General features: G+C 35.9%; 1 protein-coding gene across 2 annotated transcripts in view; it reads left to right on the top strand.

Annotated features, from left to right (window-relative positions):
- USP32 (ubiquitin specific peptidase 32) overlaps positions 1–20,934 on the top strand; it is a 233,469-nt gene that overhangs the window by 184,129 nt on the left and 28,406 nt on the right. Inside the window, exons 15-25 of one of the 2 annotated variants that reach the window (XM_060646580.2) lie at positions 663–803; positions 6,483–6,642; positions 10,728–10,882; positions 12,128–12,209; positions 13,016–13,090; positions 13,870–14,008; positions 14,217–14,322; positions 16,550–16,723; positions 17,439–17,613; positions 18,290–18,441; positions 19,667–19,778. In XM_060646580.2, the coding sequence (XP_060502563.1) occupies positions 663–803; positions 6,483–6,642; positions 10,728–10,882; positions 12,128–12,209; positions 13,016–13,090; positions 13,870–14,008; positions 14,217–14,322; positions 16,550–16,723; positions 17,439–17,613; positions 18,290–18,441; positions 19,667–19,778 (1,471 nt within the window). The remainder of the gene's footprint in view (positions 1–662; positions 804–6,482; positions 6,643–10,727; positions 10,883–12,127; positions 12,210–13,015; positions 13,091–13,869; positions 14,009–14,216; positions 14,323–16,549; positions 16,724–17,438; positions 17,614–18,289; positions 18,442–19,666; positions 19,779–20,934) is intronic. The other variant, XM_060646581.3, reaches the window with a different exon arrangement.

Raw genomic sequence — 20,934 nt, 5'->3', positions numbered from 1 at the left:
TGTAGATGGATATGTCTGCATAGTACACATCTGTGAGAATATTTTATGATTTAGAGAATATTTTATGACATAGAAGCAGTAGTAATCTTTAAAAGTATTCTTGGGGCTCCTGGGTGGCTCAATCGGTTAAGAGTCTGACTTCAGCTCAGGTCATGATCTTGCAGTTTGTGAGTTTGAGCCTTGCATCAGGGTCTGTGCTGACAGCTCAGAGCCTGGAGCCTGCTTTGGATTCTGTCTCCTTCTCTCTCTGCCCCTCCCCACTTGTGCTCTGTCTCTCTGTCTCTCAAAAATAAATAAATGTAAAAAAAAAAAAAATTCTTAGGACAGCTACTGTGAAAATGTAATTTTATGTGTATGTGGATTTTTTTTTCCTAAAATAATATTTTCTACTGTGTTTGAAAGAAATCTGTGAAAACCAGTCTTATTTCCAGATGCTCTAATGATTTTTCAAATAATTTGCCTTGAGTTATCTTCCTTAAATAATTTATTTTGAAAGTTAAAAATAAAAATCTCTTATAGAAAATTCATTTTTTTTCCAGTAACATAAAACTGAGTCGTGACATATGTGTTTGTTCTCCTGTGTCTAGGTTATGTTAAAACACAAGACTCTGTAAAATACTAAAAATACTAAAAATCAACATTTGTATTCCATTCTTTCTAAGGCTACATCGTTAACACTAGAAGGAGGACGATTAAAACGAACCCCACAGCTGATCCACGGAAGAGATTATGAAATGGTTCCAGAACCTGTGTGGAGAGCACTTTATCACTGGTATGGAGCAAACCTGGCCCTTCCTAGACCTGTAAGTATAACTAGTAGTGCTTTATCTAAGGAACAGTCCTAGTTTGGGTCTTCTGTTACTTTTCTATATGAATTTCACTATCTACAAATTAGTTCTTACCTGTGACAGCAGAATACTCAGTACCTGTAAATTAGTTGAACAAAATTTATGTTCCTTTTACATGTATTCATTCATTTGTTCAGACATTTACTGAGCACTGTTTTAGGTACCAACTCTTCAGTGATGTGTTTATGGGAGTGTGTGGCTACATGGAGTGGAGAGAATAGTCACTGAATTAAGTAAAGTCAAGGATATTATGAGACTAGGCTATTAAATAAGTCATCCACATAAACACAGACTTTAGGATAATGCAGGACTTAGGCTGAGCAGAAGTCTGAAAGCCGGTGCCAAAAAGTTCAGTGAATATAGAGGAAGTGGTATAGTAGTTACTTCTGAAACTGTAATTTGCATTAACCACACAGGCATCCAGTTAGGGATTGATTCTTCCCATAGCTGTTGGTAGATTTTTGTGTTTTGTCTTTTTGAAGGAAGGACACAAAAATGATCACAACAAATGATAACAGGAATTCAAGGCTTGTGAATGCTGATTGTTGCCATTACTAGGATGAGTCATTCAGAGCATAAATAAAATGTTCTAAAATAATTTAAAAGACTTGAAGTATATAATATCAAAATATTAATGAGTTTACTATACAACATCTGTTGTGCTTATACAGTAAACAACAGGACTCATTACCCTGAATACTTTGCATTGTCAATGCAGTAAAATACTTTGTAAAAAGGTTCTTTTTGTAGATCAAGAAACACTCTCCTTCATACAATGTCTGAGATAGAACTTTCTTTTTTTAAGCGTTTATTTATTTATTTTGAGAGAGAGCGTGTGGGGGGGTGGGGGGGGAGCAGAAAGACAGGAAGAGAGAGAGAGTCCCAAGCTGACAGCATGGAGTCCAGTGCGGGGCTCAATACCACAAACCATGTGGTCATGACCTGCGCCGAAATCAGCAGTTGGACACTTAACTGACTGAGCCACCAAGGCAGCCCCAAGATAGAACTTGCCCCAAGATAGAACTTTCTTATACTAGGAAAGTTTGCATGGATGAGATACAGTTACTTAGATCACTTCTAAAAAGAGTAAAATCTGCTATAAAGCTCTAGTGTATAATTTTGATGTTGATTTTGAGTTATTAATAATAATGTTTATTAAAAATTGTGTTTAAGTTGGAATCAGGAATTTAGTATTGTGTTTCTTGGCTCCAAAAGTTTCCTACTGTATTTGTCATCAGGACCCCTAAACAGATACATATAAATATGAATATACATAGATATATATACTATATGTACTTTATTCTTTATCTATAGTCTTTATATATACTTTATTTATCAGGAGGGGGGGTAGTCCTTCAGTTAGTCACTTAATTTCTGGGACTTTCCTGCTGTATCTTTTTTTTTTTTTTTTTTAACGTTTTTTTTTTTTATTTATTTTTGAGACAGAGAGAGACAGAGCATGAACGGGGGAGGGGCAGAGAGAGAGGGAGACACAGAATCGGAAGCAGGCTCCAGGCTCTGAGCCATCAGCCCAGAACCCGACGTGGGGCTCGAACTCACGGACCGCGAGATCGTGACCTGAGCTGAAGTTGGCTGCTTAACCGACTAAGCCACCTAGGCGCCCCTCCTACTGTATCTTAAAAAAAATTTTTTTAATGTTTTTATTCATTTTTGAGAGACAGATACAGAGCACTAACAGGGGAGGCACAGAGAGAGAGGGAGACAGAATCTGAAGCAGGCTCCAGGCTCTGAGCTATCAGCACAGAGCCCAACACGGTTGAACCCACGAACCTTGAGATCATGACCTGAGCCAAAGTTGGACACTTAACTGACTGAGCCACCCAGGCACCCCTTAATTTCTGGGACTTTCCTGCTGTATCTTAATATTCTATATCTACAGGGAAAACATTGTTGATAATTATGTTTGACACATATATACTTTGATGTTTTAGAGGCTGCCTAGATTTGGATTACCAGTGTTCCAATCTCTAAATCCCAGTGTCCTCCTCTGTAAAATGAAGATAACAATATCTACTTCATTAGAGTTTTGATAATTAAATAATATGTATGATTAGGACAGCATCTGATTTATAGTAAGTGGTCAGTAAATATTGACTATTGCTAATATTATCATCATCATCATTATAATTATTAAATGAGTTTTTCAGAGCCCCATGCAAGGTCATGTTTTTACATTGAGGTCAGACAAATATTAAAGTAATTTTACTAGATCAAAGCTGCATTTTACTGGCTTAATAGTATTTTTTTAATCTCTAAATTTGCCTGCTTACAGGAAAAAGTGCTGTAAAAAAATTTAAATATGGTGTTTTCAGGTAGAGAATACTAAATGTATTGCCATGGCAAGGTTAAAAATTAATGTTTTTCACCTTCATACTTATATAAGTCATACTATTTATTTAAATAATATCTTTGGGGCACCTGGGTGACTCAGTCAGTTGAGCGTCCGACTCTTGATTTCAGCTCAGGTCATGATTTCACAGTTGTGAGATCGAGCCCGACATTGGGCTCTGCACTGAGTGTGGAGCCTGCTTAAGATTCTGTCTCTCTTTCTCTGTCTCTCTCTCTCCTCCCCCCCACCCACTCTGCCCTTCTCCCCTGCTGTGCTCACTCTTTCTCTCTCTAAATAAAATACAAATTATTAAAGTATATAGATACATATACACACCAAGGGGGCACCCGGGTGGCTCAGTCAGTTGAACGTCCGACTTCAGCTCAGATCATGATCTCATGGTTTGGGAGTTCCAGCCTCACGTTGACTCTCTGTTGACAGTGTGTACCCCGCTTCAGATCCTCTCTCTCCCCCTCTCTCTGCACCTTCTCTGTTCGTGCTCACTCTCTCTCAAAAATAAATAGGGGCGCCTGGGTGGCTCAGTCGGTTAAGTGTCCGACTTCAGCTCAGGTCATGATCTCGCGGTCTGTGAGTTCAAGCCCCGCATCGGGCTCTGTGCTGACAGCTCAGAGCCTGGAGCCTGTTTCGGATTCTGGGTGTCTCTCTCTCTCTCTCTGACCCTCCCCCGTTCATGCTCTGTCTCTCTCTGTCTCAAAAATAAATAAATGTTAAAAAAATTTTTTTTAAATAAATAAATAAATAAAATATTTTTTAAAAATACTTAATTTGTACATGTTGTACATGCTCAGTGATAAGTGACACACACACAAAAAAAAACAAAGAAATAAAAATAATGCCAAATCCTACTTAAAAGATAACCACTATTAACATTTTGGTGTGTATCTTTCTAAGCAGTGTGCATTCCTCTGTGCCTACTCATACATATACATATGTAAGTAGATATGTGTGGGTAATTTTATGAAATTGAATCATCTTATACCTGATGTTTTGTGACCTGCTATTTTCAATCTAACATAGATGCTGTGGATATCATTCTAGGTCAGTAAATCTAGATCTGTACCATTATTTTCAGTAATTGCATAGTGTTCCTTTATATACTTTGCATACATATACACTTGCATATGTACATAAATCATAATTTATTAACTAATCACCTACTGATAGGCATTTAGTTTGCCTCTAGCACCTAATTATTAAAAAAAATTTCTGGAAAAAAAAATTTCTGGCGAGCGTTTTCTTTCCCAACATGGTGTGGTGATCTCTTTACGGTAAATTCCTGCAAATGGAATTGCATCTGTTGTTTGCAGTTGTCACTGAGGTTAAGAAGTTCAAAGACAAGAATAATTAAAATGTAAATAAATGTGTTTTGTATGTTTGTACATAAGAATTTGTTAATTTGTAATTTGCTCACGAAAGCACTTTTATCTTGGCAAGCAAGATGGGCATTATAAAAACTACTTCATTATCAGTTCAGATTCTGCCAAAGGTATGTTTTTATATAGCTTTACAACTACAGATACTGTTATTATTTTTTTTATTTAAGTAATCTCTCCCTACCCCGAGACCAAGGGGTAACATGTTCCTCTGAGCCAGGCAGGTGCCTCAGATACTGAATTATTAATTTTTCCTCAAATCATGTAAAACTGAAACCATAAGAATGATGGTTGGTTTTGTAGCTGTCAGCGCCTGTTTAGAAGTGGACAGACTTCTTCTAGCAGTCTTAGAGGAGAATACCAGGGAGAGAGTTACTGCTTATCATTTAAGTAGGATTTGAAAAACCTCCCAAGTGGAGCTTTTCGAGTGCCATACTATAGCCTGTCAGAATTTTAAGAAAAAGTACTAAAAGTGTGGTTTGTATCATTGTTTTTATCTGGTTCTTTACTGCCCCCTCTTGGTGTTGAAAAATGCTCTATTGCAGAAAACACTGGTTACTAGGGCAGAGGGAAATAAAATAAAGCCTGATCACTGGAGACTGTTAAACATTATGTAGAATTTTATGTTTTAAAGAGTGTTAATTCTGCTATCCTTTTGGAATACTAATTTGATAATGTTCAACTCTTAAAATTCATAGAGCAATATTTTTATAATGAAATGTTTTCCTGTATCTTTGGGCTGGCAAACACATTATTGCAGGGGATTACTGAGAAATTGTTTCTTTTTTTTTTTTTTTTTAAGGTTTATTTATTTTGAGAGAGAGAGTACAAGCGAGAAGGGCAGGGAGAACAAGAGAGAGAGAGAGAATCCCAAGCAGGTTTCGTGCTGTCAGCACGGAGCCTGATACTGGGCTTGATCCCACAAACCGTGAGATCCTGACCTGAGCCAAAATCAGGAGTCAGATGTTTAACTGACTGAGCCACCCAGGTGCCCCAGAAAAATCCTGTTTCAACAACATAAGTCTTAGTTTTGTACATCCAATGTAGTTGTTTTAATCATAGACAAAAATACACTGAACAAACCAGTTACACAGTAGAACATAGATAGCAAATTTTTTTTAAAGGTTTTTTTTTTCTTTTTTTTTTTTTTGAGAGAGCAGGGAAGGGACAGAGGAGGGAGAGAATCCCAAGCAGGCACAGAACCTAATATGGCTGGGGCCTATTCTCATAAATGGTGAGATCATGACTTGAGCCAAAATCAAGCCAGTCGCCCAACCAACTGGGCCACCCAGGTGCCCCTAGATAGCAAATTTTTATATGAAAACATTTTTATCCTAAGTAATATAATAAATAAAAATTGAAGCAAATTTATTATATTCTTTATTGAAGAAATAAGGTGTTTTCAAATGATGTCCAATGATAAGGTTTTATGAGAGAAGCACATTCATAGGTTTCTGAGAATATTGTAAAATAAATGTTCATACATTTCGGAGAATATCTTATGAGAGAAGTACGTTCATACACTTTTAAGAAAATTGCTACGCTTTGGCAAAAGGACTTGTAGTTAATGATACGACCTTCCATACTTTTTGACTTATACCTCTAGTCCTAGGAATTTGTCCATGGAGCTCCTGGGTGGCTCCGTCAGTTAAGCGTCCAATTCTTGATTTCAGCTCAGGTAATGATCTTGCGGTTCGTGGGTTCGAGCCCCACACCAAGCTCTGCGCTGACACTAGGGAGCCTACTTGGGATTCTCTCTCTCCCACACTCTCTCTGCCCTTCCCTTGCTTGCTCTAAATACATACATACATACATCTCAGAAATTAGATAAAAATGACAAATTTTGTTTCTTCTTTTATAGTGATCACATTATATCTTTCATGACAACAGGTAATCAAGAATAGCAAGACAGAAATCCCAGAGCTAGAGTTATTTCCTCGATATCTTCTCTTCCTAAGACAGCAGCCTGCCACTCGGACACAGCAGTCTAACATCTGGGTGAATATGGGTATGATGAGCCTGAGAATGTTTCCTCAGCATTTACCAAGAGGTAACTTAAGAATGCAGCAAGAATACCATGCATTTGTTGAAACAAACAAACAAACAAAACCCAAGTTGCTCGAAGTCTGGTGCCACTGTACTAATACACATTCCCATCTGCTTTCATTCAGAATCAGTAAATCATCAATGGGGCTTAGATCTATGGTCATGCGCAAGACTAGATGGGGTAGTGGCAAAATCTCAGCAGCAAACTGAGAAGAGTTGTTTCTTTTTCTGGCTAGTCAACATACAAAGAAAATAAATAGAAATATATTTCATATACTTTTTTTCTTTGAAAACCATCCATTGTAAATTATTTCCTTGACCTAAGGTAAAATCTGTCAGTCTGTGACTGACGAACTAATCTTTTCACCTCCACTCAAATATCTGAAAGTAATTTCTTTTGCAATATCATATTTTTGTTTGTTGGTGTTTTGGGGGACTTTTTTTGAGAAAACATGATACATTTCTCATGCTTGGCCCACAGAGCCTTTATAAAAAGACAGATAATGTATATAAAATGAAGGATATATTTTTGAAAACTAAAATGATACATTGGCTTTGAAAAACATCAAGCCTATCAAAATGACATGAAAGTTCCCATTTTGATGTATTACATACAAAAAGCTCCCCCTTGATTTCTCTGTTACGTTAAATTTTATTGACAGGCAGGACTTGCCTTGTGCTTTTACTTTGTAAATATTTGACATTGTTCTTCAGCAGAAGTAATCAGTTCATCCATTTACACAAAATCTCAGACTTTGTGTTAATAATGCCACAATGTTATTATAATTAATATAACTTAGTATGTAAGAACCCAAACCAACTCTATAATCACTATCATCCCTCCCTTGAAATTAAATAGAATTAGTTTTATGCCTTTCTTAAAGGTTATATTCAAATTATATATGGAGATTCTTACACATATTGTTTGGTAAGAATTATAGCAAAGCATTGGCTTCTACCTAACCAAATTTTGTCTTTGGGGAAAATGTCAAAATCAAGGAACAGTGAAATAGAATCACTGTGAAACATTCTTGATTTAATTTTCCATTGAATAAAAGTATTTGCCTTGCTTCCATGGCACCCTAGCATATATTTTTTTCAATTCTCTTTGAAAGATAACATGAGAGGAAAAATGTGTTGTTGTGCTTTTAGTAAGTATTCTTTGTAACTCTTGTGCTGATCCTAGATTTTTGCTGCTTCTGTAAATTCCACTAGATTTGTTGGTGCTATTCAAAAACACAAAAGTATGTGTAATAAGTGGCTGCCTGCTTAATGAGCTATGCTATAAAAACTGTCTAGAATTCAAATAAATTTCTTATGTGGCTTAAGACCATGGAAATTGACTTGGACACTACACTTGCAAATGCTTTTGAATCCTAGAACTGGGTAGTTATTGCTCTAAATTTATTCTTAATTTGAAATTTTTATTCCTTACTAATTAGTTCTGAAATCAATCATTAATCATTTTGAAGTTTGTAAAAAAGATGCTTTCTTGCTGTAATCTTATAACTAATCCTCTGATGTATAATTGGAGAAATTTGCTCTATTACTTTCTGTTAGGAATTATTCTTTGCTCACTGATGATTGTAAAAGATTTGCTGTGCTGTGTGTTTAAAATTGATCATGGTTGGGTTTTGTTCTGCTGTAACATAGTTTTCATCTTTCTTCTTACTCAATGTATTAAGGGTTATTTACTAGGCTCTTTTACTCCTTTTGAAGTGACAGATGTACAAACCATGTTTAAAGCCTTCAATGTAGCCTTTTTGACAGAGAAAGCTACAGAGGCCTTTGTTTCTTATATGATTTTTCAACCTATTGTAGGTGAGTGAATTCTTTTTGGAAGTTCTTTAAAAAGTGGATGATACCAATACTTTTCTCTGCTTTGTTTAGTAGATGAAGACTTACATGCATTTAATAAGGGGAAAAAAGCTAAGTCTCCATTGAATGGGTAGAAAATTGCCTGGCATGTATACTTGTACCCTAGGTGGATTATATTGATATGCTAAGGGTTTTTTTGTTTTGTTTTGGGTTGTTCAGTAAACTATAACATGCTATATAGCTAGAGAGGACCATTTTAAGCTACAACTCTTGCCTGGGTTTTTGGCTGAAAAATTAACCAGGGTTTAATAGATTGTTTTAGCAAACAATTTTTGACTTCCATAATCCCTTGTCATTTCATCCACCTTCTCTTTTGAAGTATGTGGTTAAACATGATATATTCTTTCTTTACTTTTCACTCTTTTCCCTTGCTGCCATTGTTTTTGTTTCTTGAGCCCTCTAGGAATTAAAGATCATGTCTGCTATCTTCTTACTGGGCAGGCAGGCCATACGGTTTTCCTCCTACCTTTTCAGCAGGGCGATTTTTTTTTTTTTTTTTTTTTTTTTATTCACGGGAAGGTTCTTGATTTCACTTTTAACTCTGCTTGGTAGAGTGTATGCCTACTTAGAATTCTAAACAAAAGTTTCTTATGTAATTGTACTAATGTGCCAGGTTATTGGGGCACTTAATGACTGAGAATGATAGGGTTAGTAATTCACAGATAGTTTATTTTAAGAAAGTGGGTCAGGGGGTGCCTGGGTTGCTCAGTCAGTTAAGCATTTAACTCTTAATCTTGACTCAGGTCATGATCGCACAGTTTGTGGGATTGAGCCCCACGTCAGGCTCTGTCCGCCCTGACAATGTGGAGCCTGCTTGGGATTCTCTCTCTCCCTCTGTCCTTCCCTTAGTCACGCTCTCTTGCTCTCTTTCTCAAAATAAATAAACTTTAAAAAAAAGGGAGAAAGTGGGTCAGGTTGCTAAATAACAAAAATTCAACCAAGGAAATTTTAAAGATCTAATTGGCTTTATTAATCAATTTATGAATTTGGCAGCATCCTGTCTAGCAAGTAGTAGGGAGCTTCCAAGGGCTTACAGAAAAGGAAAGGTTTTTTTTTTTCTTATTTTTTTTTTTAATTTTTTTTTTTTTTTTAACGTTTATTTATTTTTTTGAGACAGAGAGAGACAGAGCATGAACAGGGGAGGAGCAGAGAGAGAGGGAGACACAGAATCCGAAACAGGCTCCAGGCTCTGAGCTGTCAGCACAGAGCCCGACGCGGGGCTCGAACTCACGGACCGTGAGATCATGACCTGAGCCGAAGTCGGACGCTTAACTGACCAAGCCACCCAGGCGCCCCCTTTTTTTTTTTTTTTTTTTTTAAACTAAAGGTTTTTAAAGGTAGAGAGGGAGTGGAAAAAGGGAAACTATTAGCAAAGATTCCACTGTTTTAGGCAAGGTCTCCCTCTTAAGGGGAATGGTAGGAGTCTATCAGTAAATTTCCTAGTACTGACAAAGAAATTCCTATGTTGACTGGTTAAAGGTTACATTTCTGGGGGTTTGAAACTGCAGTTAGGTTAGGTTTTAAGTCCTGGTTTATTGACTTAAGGCTTTAACCTAAGTGATGCCATTTTGGGCCAGTGGTTTTCTTTTCAATGAATCCAGTTAACTGTGGAATTCAAATCCAGTCCCATATTATCTTCCCCATTCTTACACTGAATTTTGGTTTTGCTATTGCACATAATAACCCTGCCGAGGACAGCCAAGATACCAGGGTCAATTGTTGATACATGCCACCTTTCTTGGGATCCAAATACTGCCTATTAATTTGGGCCTCTGATTTTGTTGCTCTTCCTTTCAAAGTTAAGACTGACTTTAAACTTACTTTAACACAGTTGGTCCCCTGTCTTCATTTTACAGCTTTATTTTAAAGCTTGTTTTTTTTTTTTTTAATGTTAATTTATTTTTGACGGAGACAGTGTGAATGGGGGAGGGGCAGACAGAGGGAGACACAGAATCTGAAGCAGGCTCCAGACTCCGAGCTGTCAGCACAGAGGCTGACGTGGGGCTCGAACCCACAAACCACGAGATCATGCCTGAGCCGAAGTCGGATGCTTAACTAAGAGACCCAGGCACCCCTAAAGCTTCTTAATTTTTAAAATTATTAAAGCTATAATTCTCATTTCTCATCATTATTTTCTGAAATAGTCATTGCTGATCAGGGAGCTCTTTTTTATATCTGCCGTTTTCCTTATCATGATTACTATGACCATAGGAAATGTACCTTCTCCGAATGCGCCCTTAAAGCGGGTCTTAGCCTATACAGGCTGTTTTAGTCGAATGCAGACCATCAAGGAAATTCATGAATATCTATCTCAGAGGCTACGCATCAAAGAGGAAGATATGCGTCTGTGGCTGTACAACAGTGAGGTAAGTCATCTCCTGTTGTAAGGTAATTTATATACACATGTTGAAAAGAATCAAATGGTACAAAAGTATATAGTGAAAATTCTTTGTTCCCAACCTCTGACCTCTATCTCCCACTTTCCTCAGAGGCAGCGCTATTAAATGCATATATGTTCTTCCTAATATATGCAGTGTGTTTTCAGATTATACTTTGAAATTGGATCATAAATAGTTTTAACCAGTTCTGCATTCCATTGTTCCCTCTTTGTAACATCCTCCTATGATCACCATTGAGAGACAGTATGGTATAATAGTGAATAGCACGATTCCTGGAACCACACTGCCAGGGGTTAATCTTGTCTCTGCCACTTTAGCTGTATAACCCAGAGCAAGTTACTTAACTGTCTCAATTTTCTCATGAGTAAACAGGCAAAATAATAGATCTCGCTTAGAATTAAATGACTTAACTTTGTGAGCACTTTAAATAGGGCGAGCACAAACAAAAACGTGTAATTGTCCTGTATGATTTTATATTTTGGTTCTTTTTTTTAAATATTTATTTTTGAGAGAGACAAAGAGGACATGAGCGGGAGGGGCAGAGAGAGAGAGGGAGACACAGAATCCAAAGCAAGCTTCAGGCTCTGAGCTGTCAGCACAGAGCCCAACACAGGCTCGAACTCACAAGCTGTGAGATCATGACCTGAGACAGAGAGACAGAGAGAGACAGAGAGGACATGAGAGGGGAGGGGCAGAGAGAGAGAGAGGAAGACACAGAATCCAAAGCAGGCTCCATACTCTGAGCTGTCAGCACAGAGCCCAACACAGGCTCGAGTTCATAAGCCATGAGATCATGACCTGAGCCAAAATCAGATGCTTAACCAACTGAGCCACCCAGACACCCCTAGTTTTGGTTCACAAACATGTTTACTGAATTTCATACCAGGTACTAGAGAAAAGTTCTGTAAGTGCTTCAGAAAATCTAAATCTCAGTGAATTTTGGTTTGATGTATGGTGAGTCTTCTGATCTCCCCAAAATTCTGTTATAACTTTGTTTTAGAGACATAAAGTATTTGTTTATGAAGTTGACATTGTTTTTCTCTCATGTTGCCAACTAAATTATTAATATTTCTGAACAACTATAATATCCACATATCTGTCACATAAGTTATAGAACTTCAAGGATGTGTTTGTCATTCATTTTTATTTTATTTCCATTTTGTTTTAAATTTAGTAATCAATTTAACAAAAACATTTCCTCCTCCTTACCAGAATTACCTTACTCTTCTGGATGATGAGGATCATAGATTGGAATATTTGAAAATCCAGGATGAGCAGCATCTGGTAATTGAAGGTACAAGATGGAAGCATGCATCTATATTAGATTTTAGGGAAAGAATTTAAGGTTTAGTTACTCAATAATTCATTTTATAATTTTTCTAACTATTATAGTAAAGAAAAACTATTAAGGTCTTATGTAATCCTACATACTATCAAGATTGCTTTAAAAGAAAAATATGTCTACATTCATTGGCTGGCAATGGATGGAAATGGTGGGTAGAAACAAGTGAATTTGGTTATAAATTTACAAAATTTCTTAGAAATTTCAAGCTGCTTTTTTTGAGTTTGAGTAAGAAAACTAACTTTCTGGCACAGTTAGTGGCACAGGCTTTCATTAGTCATCAACACTGGTCACTCACCAACAAAGCTTACTTGTATATTCACATGTACATTTACATAGTGGCATGCATGTGTCATTGAAAATTTAAAATGTGTCTTTTCCCATCAAGATTTTTGGAAACATTGATAGCTGCCTTTGTATTAAAATAGAGTTTTACTCTAACAGTTGTCACAATTTAAGAAGGAATTGTGATAATTCTAATGCATTGAGTTTAAGAGCTTTAATTACATTTATCGATACTTGAGTATAATTTTAATTCAGGCAGGTAATTGAGGGAATAGCTTACTAATGAATTCTAATTAAGTGACTGTAAAGTCCCCAATATAGAGTTGGAATAGTTTTAGAATCAATTACAAAATTAACCCCTTTTTTTCAGTTTCTGGTTTATTTAGAAATAAACTCTTTTCAAAAAAAAAAAAAAAAACAGAAGCAATTAAATGGATATAGATAACAAATTAACACATTTTCTGTCTTTCCAGTTCGCAATAAAGATATGAGTTGGCCTGAGGAAATGTCCTTTATAGCAAACAGTAGTAAAATAGATAGACACAAGGGTAAGTCTCTGATGTATTATTTTTAAAGAGATGATCTTAAAAGTCGTCGTCTTCTTCTTCTTCTTCCTCTTCTTCTTCCTCTGCTTATGCTCATCCTCCTCCTCCTTCTTTTTTTTTTAATTTTCTTATCTATTGAAGTGTTAACAACTTTTGGCCTTCTAGTTCAAAAGTGAACTAGTTCCCCTTTTACTTTACTTTTTCCTGAAGCATCACATTTTTTCTAACCTCACAATTAAATAATTTATATCTTTTTAGAGACCCGATACTAGGAGAGAATTGTTTGAATTCTAAAAAACTATCATAGCAGGGGTGCCTGGGTGGCTTAGTCAGTTAAGCATCCGACTTCAGCTCAGATCATGATCTCACAGTCCGTGAGTTTGAGCCCCGCGTCAGGCTCTGTGCTGACAGCTCAGAGCCTGGGGCCTGCTTCGGATTCTGTGTCTCCCTCTCTCTCTGCCCCTGCCCTGCTCATGTTCTGTCTCTCTCTGTCTCAAAAATAAATAAAAACATTTAAAAAAATTAAAAAAAAAAACTATCATAGCAGTTAAAGAGAATCATTGCTACTTTTAGATCACAAATGAACTTGGATTATCATGATTGCCAGTGACATCCCATGAAAAACCTTCTCTACTTTTAGCATTCCAAGACTGGATAAAGAAGTATTAGCCCCATTTAGCCAACTGAAAGAATTTTAAAAATCTTTGCATCAAATACAAGTAACTGTTTGGTCTGTGACATCTTACTATAGCTAAGCTTCTTTCTCATATTGTTTGTTCCAGTTCCCACAGAAAAAGGAGCCACAGGTCTGAGTAACCTGGGAAACACATGCTTCATGAACTCAAGCATCCAGTGTGTTAGTAACACACAGCCACTGACACAGTATTTTATCTCAGGGAGACATCTTTATGAACTCAACAGGTAATAATATTTCCTGATTCATATATATATTCTCTTTATAATTTTGATATGAACCCAAAAGTCGTATTTGCCCTATTTAGTATGAAATGAGGGGAAAGACATACTTGTTTAAAAAAGATATTTTGATGTGAGAAAATAGATGCTAGGCATTTCTGTGATTGTGATTTATGAGAATCTTTGGCAAAAATTCTCCTCTTTAAACTTCTAGGACAAATCCCATTGGTATGAAGGGGCATATGGCTAAGTGCTATGGGGATTTAGTACAGGAACTTTGGAGTGGAACTCAGAAGAATGTCGCCCCATTAAAGCTTCGGGTAAGCAGATTAAAATAATATGAAAGTATTTAAGTCCTAAGCAGTTGTTTAAGTAATTCTTTTTCTCCACATGCTTTTTATGTTTAGCTTTTTTAGTTTTAGTTTAACTAATGTTTTTTAGATCCTTCACTAGACATAGATGTCAAATACTTTTACTTGTTCAGATGTATGCAAAATACTGGGAAACAAAGTCACAGTCTAAATTTGGAATGTCATTCAGTTTACTAATTTATCAGATATCTTACTTGTATGTATAGTAAATCTTCCATTGTTAGTCCTTTACTATTAACAGTATTCTAACTGCAAGATATACCTCTGAGTCTAGTTAATGATACTCCATATATTTTTGACATTACTAAAGTAATTAATTCTATCTGTAGAATTTAAAAAAACTGAAAGAATTTAATTACTGAAATTCATGGATACAAATTTTGCATTAATATCATATGTAGTAAAGTTAGGGTTATTTTTTATCTTTATTTAAAAATAATACAAAAACTTTAAACTTAGTTTAAATTAATAATCATAATAGCTAAAAATTTGACAACTTAACCACTTCCAGGCACCATTCTTTTTTTTTTTTTTCAATATATGAAGTTTATTGTCAAATTGGTTTCCATACAACACCCAGTGCTCATCCCAAAAGGTGCCTTCCTCAATACCCATCATCCACCCTCCCCTCCCTCCCACCCCCCATCAACCCTCAGTTTGTTCTCAGTTTTTAACAGTCTCTTATGCTTTGGCTCTCTTCTACTCTAACCTCTCTCTCTTTTTTTTTTTCCCTTCCCCTCCCCCATGGGTTTCTGTTAAGTTTCTCAGGATCCACATAAGAGTGAACACATATGGTATCTGTCTTTCTCTGTATGGCTTATTTCACTTAGCATCACACTCTCCAGTTCTATCCATGTTGCTACAAAGGACCATATTTCATTCTTTCTCATTGCCACATAGTACTCCATTGTGTATATAAACCACAATTTCTTTATCCATTCATCAGTTGATGGACATTTAGGCTCTTTCCATAATTTGGCTGTTGTTGAGAGTGCTGCTATAAACATTGGGGTACAAGTGCCCCTATGCATCAGTACTCCTGTATCCCTTGGGTAAATTCCTAGCAGTGCTATTGCTGGGTCATAGGGTAGGTCTATTTTTAATTTTTTGAGGAACCTCCACACTGTTTTCCAGAGTGGCTGCACCAATTTGCATTCCCACCAACAGTGCAAGAGGGTTCCTATTTCTCCACATCCTCGCCAGCATCTATAGTCTCCTGATTTGTTCATTTTGGCCACTCTGACTGGCGTGAGGTGATATCTGAGTGTGGTTTTGATTTGTATTTCCCTGATGAGGAGCGATGTTGAGCATCTTTTCATGTTCCAGGCACTATTCTAATGATATTTTGTGTGTATTAACTCCTTTAATCTTCTAAACAGTCCTGTAATATAAAGCATTATATTATCTTCATTTTATTATCTTCATTTTATGGCTCAGGAAACTAAGGTTCAGAGCAGTTAAATAGTTTGCCCAAGATTACAAGATAGTAAGTCCTCAGAGTTAAACACGAGGCTATTCTGCCTCTAGTAATAAAAGGTTATAAGACTAGATAGGTTAACTGTAAAAGAAAACTGTAACAGGAATTTTTCAATGAAAGCAAATGCTATTTTAATATTTCTGTCTTGGGGTGTCAGGGTGGCTCAGTCAGTTAAGTCTCAAACTCTTGATTTCGGCTCAGGTCATGATCTCACAGTTTCGGGAGTTCAAGCCCCTTATTGGGTTTTGTGCTGACAGTGTGGAGCCTGTTTGGGATTATTTCTCTCTCTCCCTTTCTCTCTCTCCCACTCTCCTGCTCACACTGTCTCTGTCTTTCTCAAAATAAAAACCTTAAAAAAAAAAAAAAAATATATATATATATATATATATATTTCTGTCTTTACCTGTCTTAAATAATGTCTGTGTACCTAAAGAACTTTTTGCTTATATGATACTGAACTGGGACACAGAATTAATGAAAATACTTTTTTGTTTTTCTTCCCTTTTTTTTTTTTTTTTTTTTTTGGTCATTTGAAATTAAGACATGAGAGATTTCATGATTATTCCAAATATATTTGCTGAAATGGAGGCAGACTAAATACTTTATCTTCTTAAAATGCCTCTGATTGAATTATGGGGCATGTTCATTCCAAATTTTATGGGGTAGCAAATAATGAGTTTGATTCTGTTATATTTATAGTGGACCATAGCAAAATATGCTCCCAGGTTTAATGGGTTCCAGCAACAAGACTCCCAAGAACTTCTGGCTTTTCTCTTGGATGGTCTCCATGAAGATCTTAACCGAGTCCATGAGAAGCCCTATGTGGAACTGAAGGACAGTGATGGCCGACCAGACTGGGAAGTAGCTGCAGAGGTTTGTCAGTTTTCAGTTTCTAATGTAAGCAATAGATAAAATGTTCTGGCCACAGATGTGTGTTGTACAAGTTGAATGCTAACTAAACTATTCTGTGATCAAAATTTTACTATGGAAGTAAAAGAATTTATATTTCTCTGCTTGATTCTTGTTCAGTAATGCCAAAACAAGGCATCTTTAATGAAAAATTTTAAATGTTGCCTTTTTACATTGTAAACTTATGGGAAAGGATGCAGGACTTATTCAGTAGAACTTCAGGAGTCCCCATAATTGCTAAAATGATGTGTACAGTGATGAATATGTATGTTTTATCTGCTCTTTAATGGACAAAGAACTTTAATTCTCATCATTGTTACCATGGTAAGAACAAAAAAATGGGATTTTCCCTCTGAATTTAATATCATTTAGGTTGAACAGAATCACATTCTAATCAAGAACTGGTTTTCTCTCCTATCTCAGTAGGCCAGTACATTTTAAATTACATATCTGAATTGTAAATTTGCAGGCAGAAAGTTTCTATATCTTAAATGAAGATTAAGGATTATGTTCTTTTTTTTTATTGGAGTATAGTTGACATAATGTTACATTAGTTTCAGAGGGTTATATTCTTGGCATTTAAACCTAAAATATTTAACCAATTTATTTGAATTTATGTAGAAATAATTATTTTTCGAATTTTGAAAAAAGAAAGCTCTCTGACCTTTTTCCTTGCTAGGCATGGGACAACCATCTGAGAAGGAATAGATCGATTGTTGTGGATTTGTTCCATGGGCAGCTGAGGTCCCAAGTCAGATGCAAAACGTGTGGGCATATAAGTGTCCGATTTGACCCTTTCAATTTTTTGTCTTTGCCACTACCAATGGACAGTTATATGCACTTAGAAATAACAGGTAGGTCACAAAGTTCTGAAAATCTACTTAACTTCAATGTCTTCTACATTGATCAGGTAGCCTGAATTTGAATTTCTAAGTATAGTCATTTCTTTATAATGCATTCTCATAGGGGTCCCTAGGTGGCTTAGTCAGTTAAGTGTCTGACTTTGGCTCAGGATGATCTCATGGCTCATGGGTTCGAGCCCCATATCAAGGTCTGTACTGACATCTCAGAGCCTGGAGCCTGCTTTGGATTCTGTGTCTCCCTCTCTCTGCCCCCCCCCCCCAAATAAACAAACATTATAATGTATTATCATAAAAATTGGTCAGCATGTTATAATCCAACAGTGTAATTTCAGGCAGGAACTCCAGACCCTGGAACATGGGACCACGCCTTGTGCCCATTGATACCTCTGTTAGTTTCAAACATGCCAGAAACTCTTTAAAATCTTACAAAACCACTCACCCTTCTATATCAGATGAACATCAAAAAATAATGATTTCACTCAGTATCATCCCTGATGATACAACCATCTGTTGTAGTTTACATGTAAAATAAAAATTCTAGACTGAAACGTTTGCTGTTTCCAAGACACACACACACACACACACACACACACACACACACACACACACACAGTAGAGCTTTCAGTGAAATGTGCATTATACTTAAAAGATGTTTTCTCTTTACTAGTTATTAAGCTGGATGGTACTACCCCTGTACGATATGGACTACGACTGAATATGGATGAAAAGTACACAGGTTTAAAAAAACAGCTGAGCGATCTCTGTGGACTTAAATCAGAACAGATCCTTCTTGCAGAAGTACATGGGTCCAACATAAAGGTAATATTGATTATTCTTTCTAGGATACCCTTGATTCCATCCTTTAAAGATCACAGTTTTCTCAATTAATTATTAAATGACTGAAGGGGATATCAAAACACAACAAAGAATGAACAAAATTTAACAGTTTCCCATCCCTGAAACTTTAAAAAGGGTATCTACCAGCATAAAGAAGTAATAATGATAGTGGCATTAAAAAAAATTTTTTTTTTAACATTTTTATTCATTTTTGAGAGACAGAGACAAGAGAGTAAGCAGGGAAGGGGCAGAAAGAGAGGTAGACACAGAATCCAAAGCAGGCTCCAGGGAGCTGTCAGCACAGAGCCTGATGCGGGGCTTAAACCCATGATCATGAAATCATGACCTGAGCTGAAGATGGACACTTAACTTAACCAACTGAGCCACCCAGGTACCCTGATAGTGGCATTTTAAAAGAAGGGAAATATAAGCCTAGCGCTATCTGTATGGAGTAATCTAGCTACATCACTACAGTATAGATTTCCCCCAGTGACTACTGCTGCTACACTTTACAGGTTTTTGTATTACCACTCTTACTAGAATTCTTCCTTGGTTAAAGTATTTTACATATTTATAAATGTATGTTTTTACTATTTATTTATGAATATATATACCTGGCCTTTCAACACACTAAGATGTTAGAGAGCAAAGACAAATTGACATAAATCACTTCTTCGTGCATACCAGCTGGAGAAGCAAGCAATTTAATAAATACGTTGCCTGGAACTAATATTACGCTATATATGTATTAACTAGCTAGGATTTAAGTAAAAGCTTGAAACAAAAATAAATAAAAATTAAAATTAATAAAATAATAATATATTGCCTACCCTCAATTGAACTCCTACCATTGATATTATTCATATTCATCTTTGGGCTTTCTGAACAAACTCCCAACTGATGTTTTCTCATGTGTAATGCAAAGGTAAGATCTCTCTGAGGTTTGGGATTTAGATGCTTGAAATGAAGGACAAAACTTAAGCCATCAGTTATTCAAAACAACTTCTTTCCTATGGAATGGGATAGCATGTTTTGTCAGTGAGGTTAGTTTTCAGTCAGTTTATCAAGCTTTCATCTTTTAGCTGTTTGAGAAAAGTTATTCAGTCATTTTGTTTGTTTTATTCGTGAAACCATCTAAGACGTTTGTTTCAAATGATTTTCCATTTTATATGAAACATTTCCTCTTTCTCATCCTCTTTTTCTGTAGAATTTCCCTCAAGACAACCAAAAAGTGAGACTCTCAGTGAGTGGATTTTTGTGTGCATTTGAAATTCCCATTCCTGGATCTCCAATTTCAGCTTCTAGTCCAACACAGACAGGTAAAGTAGAACTAGAGCTCCTTCTCGTTATTTCGGCTTTAAAATATTGGCCTAAGGGTTTATATTTATTTGGGCTAAGGATATTCAGGCAAAAGAATTTTGGAGACTGATGGAAACCTTGGTGATCATTTGGCTCAGATTCCTCATTTTTTAGATGAGGAACCTAAAATTCAGGCAATGTAAGTGACAAGCAGATGCTTGTTTAACTAAGTCTACCACTGGAATTCAGATCTCTTAATTCTTTTATCTGATACTAACATGGCAACAAATGGTGTGAGAGATATATAATATACTATCAGAGAATAAAACAATAAACATGACAAAAAGAATCTATTTAAGTGGGGGTAGGAAATAACAAAAAAAGAATCTATTTAATATGCATGTGGTTTGATATGGTTATCAATTAAATCTTTTTGACCATTAACATTGTTGGTCTATTCTTCATACTGCTTATAATTAGGTTTATTTCCTGACTATAAAGGGCCTCATAGAGAATGAGGCTCCTCTTGTTGGCACTTAGTAGAGTATCGATAGTGGGTTGATGGATGATTTAATACTGCTTTTTTGTTTAGATAATCACTGTTCAATAGAACTGTCTGCAATGATGGAAATTTTCTGTAATCTTTTCCATCCAATAGAATATTCACAAGTCATATGGACTGTTGAGCACTGTTGAGACTAAGAGAAATACATTTTTAATATAATTTAAATTTAAAAGGCATCTTTCATCATTTGTAACAAATATATCACTTTGGTTGGGGGGATGTTGCTAATGGGGAAGGCTTTGCATTTTTGGGGACAAATACGAAATCTGTACTTTCCTCTTTATCTAAAACTAATCTAAAAAATATTTTTTTAAAAACTAAAATGAAAAAATAAAGGAACATCTAGCTAGAGACTGTTGTTTTTAACTGAACATTTTTAGGGGAATAGAGAAATGAATTCGTAGAGAGGGAAAAGAAAACAAGTGGCAGAACTATTTGTATGTGACAGTATGATGCTGATAAAGATTCTTACAAAAATTTTACTTCTACTTTTCAGAAAACTAAAAGAAAAGCAACTTTTTTTTTTTTTACTTATACTTCCAGCAGTTATTCTTGCTTTGTCATTTCATCTTAAGTGTGAGTTATAGAAGGAAAATCTGAAATTAAAATCT

Source organism: Panthera onca, chromosome E1 (genome assembly GCF_046562875.1).
Source record: "Panthera onca isolate mPanOnc1 chromosome E1, mPanOnc1 haplotype 2, whole genome shotgun sequence".
In the NCBI taxonomy this organism is placed as follows: Eukaryota; Metazoa; Chordata; class Mammalia; order Carnivora; family Felidae; genus Panthera; species Panthera onca.
This window is presented reverse-complemented; position numbering and strand designations above follow the sequence as displayed.